This window comes from Haliotis asinina, chromosome 4 (genome assembly GCF_037392515.1).
Source record: "Haliotis asinina isolate JCU_RB_2024 chromosome 4, JCU_Hal_asi_v2, whole genome shotgun sequence".
Classification (NCBI taxonomy): Eukaryota; Metazoa; Mollusca; class Gastropoda; order Lepetellida; family Haliotidae; genus Haliotis; species Haliotis asinina.
The window spans coordinates 76513526-76522563 of NC_090283.1; the positions used below are offsets into that span (position 1 = coordinate 76513526).

The window sequence follows — 9038 nt, forward strand, 5'->3', positions numbered from 1 at the left end:
GAGCCAGTTGTTAGCATATGTGTTACTATATATTTTATACCTTATTCGCGTTTGCACAATAGGGAAAATCAAGACGATTATGATACGTACGTGACATCACATTGCATCTACATAGGATTGTGATTTCAAATTAATCCATCATCATTCTATTGTGAAAAAGAATAAACGTTGTGAAATTGTACGCGTAAACGAAAATGGACTTCAGATCTATTCCACGACGTATTCGTTCACGATATTGTTGATATGGGAAAGAAGGGTTCGTGAGATATTAATTTTCAGAAACAACACAAACGGGCGTTGTTATTCTTTCATACTAAACTGTGTTCCTTTCAGAACGTAACACACATTGCAGAGTATAAACATGTCAAAATATGGCTTTGGAAATAGAGGACTGAAAATTCGTTCGTTGTGGTTCGACAGATAAACGATTGACCAGATATTATATGTCATTGGTTGTTTTGAAACACGCATCAAGAACAGTAACTCTGTTCCGGAAACGCCTACGATCCATTTGCCACGTCCTCCATGTTTGCATCGATACGATAGGTTTTCAGAAGCAAATTCAAACGGAATAGAGGCATCAAGATGGGAAACATATTCCAGAAATTGTTTCAGTCCTTGATGGGATGTAAGGACATGAGAATTCTTATGGTTGGACTCGATGCTGCCGGAAAAACTACTATTCTTTACAAATTGAAGTTGGGAGAAATTGTGACAACAATCCCAACCATTGGTTTCAATGTTGAAACTGTGGAGTATAAGAACATTAATTTCACGGTATGGGATGTAGGCGGTCAAGATAAGATCAGACCGTTATGGAGACATTATTATCAAAACACCCAGGGTCTTATTTTCGTTGTTGATAGCAACGACAGGGAGCGGATTTCCGAAGCCAGGGAAGAATTGACAAGAATGCTCAACGAAGACGAACTCCGGGAAGCAATACTCCTCGTGTTCAGCAACAAGCAAGATTTACCGAATGCGATGAATGCCGCAGAAATAACCGACAAGCTTGGGCTCCACAATTTGCGCAACCGCAAATGGTACATTCAGGCTACCTGTGCTACCAGTGGCGATGGGTTGTATGAAGGCCTTGACTGGTTGTCCAATACATTAAAGAGTATGAAAAAGTAAATCAAACGAATGATGCTTTGATATGGTGACGTGATTAGACATTTGTACACATGAAGAAGACCTGTGATGCAATGAGATGATCACCAGTGGATCACAGTAGTAATATTCTCTGACACAGTGCAAGAACAGTAAAGACAAAAATCTGGTTTCCAATTTAGCCTTGTTCTCATGAACATTTCTTACGTTTTCCTTTTGAAGTGGTGTTGTAGAAACTGGAATAATTACTCAAATTATACAATAGTATGCTCAGTTTTCACTTTAGCATGAAAGTCAACAATGTTGAGGCTTTGGTCATCCTGCGTGATGGATTTAAAGCCATTTTAGTGCAAAAATGCATCTAGCATTTGTAATTCCAATAGACATATTCATATGGCTCTGAACGTTCTTGTACATTGCTTGTTAACATCATGTGTGGTCTATTGTGGATATCTGGAAACTACATCTTGAACACTGTAATTATGACTACAGACTATAACATTCTCATTTGCTTAATAACATTGGTTCCAATTATCCAAATTGGGTCCAGTTATTTTATCTTCGAATTGTTGCAAATATTCATTTGTTCACTCTTGAAAATTTATGGAATATAATGAGTGTTGTCTCACTAAACAGATTGTCAATTCCTTTCCTTGAGTTTTAGATGTATGTAATGTTCAAATGGATTGTGTTGTGGAACAAACACTGTTGATTAATTTGTAGGCAGATTAAAACAAATCCTTAATTTTATTCTCATATGATTGTATTTCATGCTGATGTCTCTGTTGTAAAACATTAAAAATATTCCATTTCATTTTGTCAACTGTGCTTATTTGTATAGGTCATCGTACACTGTAGAGGGCAAAGGATTTCAGTCAGCTGATATAAGCATAACATACAGCTACAGATCAGTTGTTAATTTGACCTGTACAGTGTAGAATTCGGAGATATAAGAAGTGTGATAGCATTTACTTTTCTAAAATTTTGATTTGGCGCGTGTGAAACCAAACATGTGAGTGAATGGTATTAATTTGATCAGTTTATGACTTGTAACCTCTAGATTAAAAACACCTATGCCATGCCTGTCATAGAATGAAAAAACAACTTTTTAGTAGCACCCAAAAAGTACTGTGAAGTATACTTGTATACATTTGTAACTTGTTTCATCAGCTTTTAGAAGTTGGTGCATCAATGATGAAGCACTACATGTTATATTTGGGAGAACTGTTTTTTTTTGTATGGTACAGTCTAGTACTCTCGTAGTGTAAGAGTCCAGTCCAGGATTTGAACCCACACCTGTGAGTCAGGCACCTCATCTCCAGCACACAATTCTGCAACCTAGCCAACTCAATCATCATGGCTTCCTCATCCCATCCAGGATGGCATTTGACACAACAGAAGTACTAGAATCTGTGCTTTACAGACAAAGTGTAATCCGAAATATAATGTTACATTTGACCATTTTCTAAATGGCATTGTGTATTCATAATAATCTAGCACACAACTTTATGGATTACTGGATTACAACTTCTTATTTATGGCATGGAGTAAAATTTCGGTATAGATTCATACTTTCTTTTTCACTGTTAGTTTCAAAGCAGTATAAATATCTGCCACGAAATGTCACTCTGTGCAGTAAACCTGTTATCAATAAAGATGTGTGCTTTACTCACTATTTGTAAATTTCTAGAAACCTGACAGCCATCAAGTCTTTTTTCGTTGCTTTGCCATTTCTGCATATATCATTGTAAAGTGATATGAAGCAGTATGTGTTTTGCAGCATTTGGACATTTTTTGTTAATTTTTTTTGGTCTTTTTAACTGGAAAACCTGTGGACCTGCATGAATGATGTTGGACATGGTATCTGTAAAACTTGCTCACAAACTTCACAGTTAAAACCTGGTGATTTCCTCTGATGTCAGGTGGCTGACCAAGCTTTATATCTCAAGTGTGTATTTGCTGCCTAATAAACCTAATAACACTGACATGTCATATCTACATGAATTCAGAGTTCACCTATTTGAAAGTCACGTGGTGATTACATTATGACTTATTTTGTGTCATATCCTCAGAAGCCAATTTGACCACAGCGTCCAAATTGATGAAAGATTTGTTTTCTTTGCTTGGCCATTGTTTGTTTAAGATACATGAAATTAGGAACCTTTTTCTCAGTTTCTAAGTTTAATCTGAGTTTTCACATTAACCACACTGCAAAGTGAATCTGCTTATGACCGTAAGTCTGTAATAAAATGTTAAATGTGAAATATATATGTAGTTAGTAATGGTATCAACTCATAGTGACCATTTTCTTAAATACCCTCAAAGTGCATTTCCTGGTGCCATAGACATCTTTCCACTGGAAACAATAGATGACAAAAGACCTCCCCCTTACCCCATTCCCCACCCCCTACCCCCCTTCATCAGTGTGATCTAGGTTCATTAACAGTAAATTTGCATGTGTGTATTAGTCACCCAATAGTGGTTCCATGGGAGATATTGCTTGTGTGAAGTACCATGTTTTGAACAATGTCCCAACATCATCAGTTACAAGACTCGCAGTGCTATGGCATCAAAAACTTAATGACGTCACAGTGCTATGACATGGCTGCACTGCAAGTTTAATGGTACTTCAATGTTCAGAGAAGTACATTTTTCACTGAAAACTAATGATGTGATTTTTATGGTAATTAGAATCTCAAGCTCATGTCTTTTGATATTAAACAGATTATCACTAGTTGATAAAAGTAAAACTGTCCTCGGCAAGCCGCAGATGTTTGTAAGTATATTAACAGACACTCAGATGGCATTCTCTTTTTCTGCACTCCTAGCATTTATGCATACAAAATTTGCATGGGGGAATCATTTTGGTAAAATACCAAAATACAAAACTGTAACTCATTTTGTGATACAGCCATATGAAGGTCATGGACATGAAGCATGTCATTCTCTCCCCACTATGATGTGGGACACCGAGGTAGCCTAATGATTTAAGGGTCTGCTTGTCACACTGATGACCTGGGTTTGATTCCCCACAAGGGTACAAAGTGAGAAGCTCTTTCCTTGTGTCCTACCAGGTATTGCCAGAATTTGCTAAAAAGCAGCGTTAAAACTAAAGTCTGTGATATTTCGTGTAAGATAGCACGAGTTAGGATTAAGTATGGACTAAAGGGTGAGACATTGTCCATTGTATTATGATGTCACACTCCAGCATGATGTCATACTCCAGCATGATGTCATACTCCAGCATGATGTCATGTTTGCTTCAGTTCAGTGTGAGATAATGTAGGGACTTTCATGAGAGAGTGCTACAGAAACACTTTCTCAAGTGTATTATGGGACAATGGGGTAGCCTAGTGGTTAAAGCATTGACTCGTCACATCGAAGACCCAAGTTCAATACCCCACATGGGTGCAATATGTGAAGCCTATTTCTGATGTGCCCCCACCATGATATTGTTGGAGTATTGCTAAAAGTGGTGTAAAAAACATACAAACTTGTAACATACTGAAAATAGTTGACAATGCAGTGCCCAGGGGCACAAATACATAACAAAGTTTATCACCAAATTAACACTTTGGGCCCTTGCACACTAGGAATGCCTGTGTTTAAAACACTGGCTTGATTTCCTTTATTGGCCACTATTTTCCATGAAAAGGGGCCTGTTTTCATGCTCAGCCTAAACATTAATAAATTGTGTCAGATTTAGAGACAGGTATTTATTAGATATGAGTTTACAAGCAATGAGGTTTTGAAGTCAGTTTGCTGAGATTGGGCACTGACTTGATTCTTGTCACTCATATCTAACTGAAATCAACTGATTCTTGTCACTCATATCTAACTGAAACCAACTGTCGAAATGAAAGTAATTAAACAGTTTTTATTTTGCTGTATTTTCAGAATTAAGTTCACTGACAGTAGATCCCTCATAAAAATACCCAAATAAGTACTAATTTCACCACTTTTTTTCTAAGATGACAATGGCTTCATTCATCATGTTTTTGAATAGCAATGAAAAGACCTCTGGGAATAAAACCATCTCATGACTGGAGAGATAAGTCTAGTCTGGGTGATTCCCTTGCTTGGTGCTTGAGCAGTCATACTGTTGGATATAATGATAGTCCAACTTGATACCTTTGTATGTCGGATCGACCTTAAGATTCTACCATACCTGCGTCCTCTACACTGGACCATTCTTAAGGTGAAAAGTACATTACACAAATGAAAATTCCTGTTTGAAACCTTTGGAATTTTTCATGTATCTTTGACGGATAGATCAATGAATAATTTCATTCAGTATACATGACAAAATACCATTGTTGTCCTCAAGTGAATTGTTTTGTTCCTGCAACAGCTTCCTTCTGAACCTAGTTACTGAGCTGTTAGCTGTTTGCAATATCCTTGTATCGGAGGTCATGTTATATCCAGTAGTCATCTGCTTCCTGTCCTCATATCCTTCCTCAACTCTTGACACCTGCATCTGTATGATCACGTTCTTTGGGGCAGATCCTGAGTGAGTGGTTGGCTTGCAGTGAGACAGGTTTGAGTGGGTGAGCGAGTGGTTGTCTGGCATGCTGAGTGACTGTGTTGGGTAAGTAGATGGGTGGATGAGTGAGTGGCTGTCTGACTTTATGAGAGGATGAACTGGTGATAGAGTGGTTATCTAGCTTGATGAGAGGGTGAAGTGGTAAGTGACTGGTTGTCTGGCTTGATGAGAGGAGGAAGTGGTGAGTGGTTGTCTGGCTTGATGAGGGGATGAAGTGGTGAATGGTTGTCTGGTTTGATGAGGGGATGAAGTGAGTGGTCTAGCTTGATGAGGGGATGAAGTGGTGAATGGTTGTTTGGTTTGATGAGGGGATGAAGTGAGAGAGTGGTCTGGCTTTATGAGAGGATGAAGTGGTAAGTAAGTGGTTGTGTGGCTTGATAAGAGGGTGAACAGGTGAGCAAGTGGTCTTGCTGCATGAGAGGATGAACTGGTGAGTGAGTGGTCTTGCTTCATGGGAGGATGAAGTGGTGAGTGAGTGGTTGTCTTGTTTGATGAGAGGATGAACTATGAGTGAATGGTTGTCTGGCTTGAGGGGATGAAGTGAGTGAGTGGTTGTCTGGCTTGGTGAGGGGATGAAGTGGTGAGTGGTTGTGTGACTTGAGGGGATGAAGTGAGTGAGTGGTCTGGCTTGATGAGAGGATGAAGTGGTGAGTGAGTGGTTGTCTGGCCTGATGAGAGGATGAACTGGTGAGTGAATGGTTGTCTTGTTTGATGAGAGGATGAACTGTGAGTGAATGGTTGTCTGGCTTGAGGGGATGAAGTGAGTGAGTGGTTGTCTGGCTTGGTGAGGGGATGAAGTGGTGAGTGGTTGTGTGACTTGAGGGGATGAAGTGAGTGAGTGGTCTGGCTTGATGAGAGGATGAAGTGGTGAGTGAGTGGTTGTCTGGCCTGATGAGAGGATGAACTGGTGAGTGAGTGGTTGTCTTGTTTGATGAGAGGATGAACTGTGATTGAGTGGTTGTCTGGGTTGAGGGGATGAAGTGGGTGAGTGGTTGTCTGGCTTGAGGGGATGAAGTGAGTGAGTGGTTGTCTGGCTTGGTGAGGGGATGAAGTGGGTGAGTGGTTGTCTGGCTTGAGGGGATGAAGTGAGTGAGTGGTCTGGCTTGATGAGAGGATGAAGTGGTGAGTGAGTGGTTGTCTGGCCTGATGAGAGGATGAACTGGTGAGTGAGTGGTTGTCTTGTTTGATGAGAGGATGAACTGTGAGTGAATGGTTGTCTGGCTTGAGGGGATGAAGTGAGTGAGTGGTTGTCTGGCTTGGTGAGGGGATGAAGTGGTGAGTGGTTGTGTGACTTGAGGGGATGAAGTGAGTGAGTGGTCTGGCTTGATGAGAGGATGAAGTGGTGAGTGAGTGGTTGTCTGGCCTGATGAGAGGATGAACTGGTGAGTGAGTGGTTGTCTTGTTTGATGAGAGGATGAACTGTGATTGAGTGGTTGTCTGGGTTGAGGGGATGAAGTGGGTGAGTGGTTGTCTGGCTTGAGGGGATGAAGTGAGTGAGTGGTTGTCTGGCTTGATGAGGGGATGAACTGGTGAGTGAGTGGTTGTCTTACTTGATGAGAGACAGTTGTGAAAGTAGATGGGTGGGTGAGGCAGTGAATGAAAGAATATATACTTTTTTGTGTGGAGGATTGTTTTGATTTTTTTCATTTATCAATAACAGTATGAGACTATTTGCCTTTTTCATTGTACAATTCATTTTACTTTTGTAAAATACCAGCAGCAGACCACCAGAATTTCAGATGAACTGAACATGTTGACTGTGTGTCAGCCAAATCAAGTCACTCCAGTATCATGTCCACACTCCTTTGAATCAGGTGATCACTGTTTCTGGTTACTGTCCAAATCATTGATGGTTTGAAGGAGTTACCTCCCTTCCCTATCAGTTTCACTGCCTTTCCCTATCAATTTCCTGGTACAGTGTACTTAAAGTGCTATTTTTAGCAATTGTAGGTGTTTATCCAAGAAATGGGTGTGAAATTAAACAGCACAAAAGAAACAAGATATTGCAAGTATATTGTACTATGAATTAGTTTGTTTATAATGCTAAATGTATGTACTGTCATTACACACAAATTTGGAATGTCTCATGGGGAGACAATAGTGAGTAAATGTTTACTACCACATGCTACTCAACTGTTGGCACAGATACAAACTGATCCTAGATAATTAGTATTGGTAATTAGTAGAATGAATGAAGACATAATATAAATATAACGACCCCTGAGCTGTATCTATATCACAGTGGCCAGTTATATGATGTAACAGTCTGAACAAGGCAGACCAGTGATTGAAATTATGAGCACCCACCTACTGCATCAGTATGACTTGCCTCCCAAATTGGATCTGACAAACCACTTGTTGATGTTCAATCAACAGGGGTGGTGGCGTTGCCTAGTTGTTAAAGCGTACAATGTGTGAAGCCCATTTCTGGTGTTCCCTGATGTGTTATTGCTTGAATATTGCTAGAAGTGGCGTAAAACCCAACTCACTTACTCAATTAACAACATTGCCGATGAATAATTTTGCAGTTTGTTTTGTTAAACGATACCCTGAAAAATGTACTGAATTAATAAATTCATCATCAATGGTTTAGTCGTTATGCACAAGCATACTTCACAGTTGATACCGGTGTTTTCACAGTTTGCTGGGAAGGTGTAAGATCACATCGACCAATGTTCACAGACAAAGCAAATGCTCAAATTCCATGCAAATATCTCACCTGAATCTCTTGTGGAAAATAGGAAGTTTCCATAATGTAAACGTACATGTATGACAATGTATTGAATGTTATGATTTATCATATGTAATTTAGAGTTAATTAAATATTTTAAGACATATGTCCTTGGGAAAACATCTGTGTGATGTATAGTCAGAGGTTAAAAAATCTCAATCGCCCAATGCCTGGGGCAAGTCAGTATTCATTTCGGGCAGTCAAATAGTGGTATCTTACTTGTCGATGGGTTGCTAGATAATTTCTGCTTGTGGTTTCATAGTGCAAGTAAACTTGGATTTCATTTCATACCTGCTGAAAAAGTAGCTGTTTAACAATGATAATAAAATAGAATTATCTTTCTTTGCTATTTATCACTCCTCAATAAATAATCCACTAAACACTAACATCAAATATCATGTTGATTTATTCTTTCATAATTACATCATCATGATTACACGATGCCATTTAGAAAGTGGTCAAATGCAACATATGTCATATTTGGGATTTCACTTTCTTAGTAAAGTACAAATTCTAGTACTTTTTTCGGTTGAGTCCCATCCGGGATTCGAACCCGCGCCCTCAGAGTCAGGCACCTAATCGCCAGCACACAAAGTCAGCCGCCTAGCCCGCTCAGCCACCGCGACTTCCACAAAATGAAAGTCGGACAACTGG

At 39.4% G+C, this 9038-nt stretch overlaps 1 protein-coding gene across 1 annotated transcript; it reads left to right on the forward strand.

Moving 5' to 3' along the window:
- Nucleotides 1-488: 488 nt before the first annotated feature.
- LOC137281898 (ADP-ribosylation factor 2) lies at nt 489-1924 on the forward strand. The gene has a single exon (XM_067813608.1). It carries the CDS (start codon nt 586-588, stop codon nt 1132-1134), a length of 549 nt encoding a protein of 182 aa, XP_067669709.1. The 5' UTR covers nt 489-585; the 3' UTR covers nt 1135-1924.
- Nucleotides 1925-9038: the final 7114 nt, after the last annotated feature.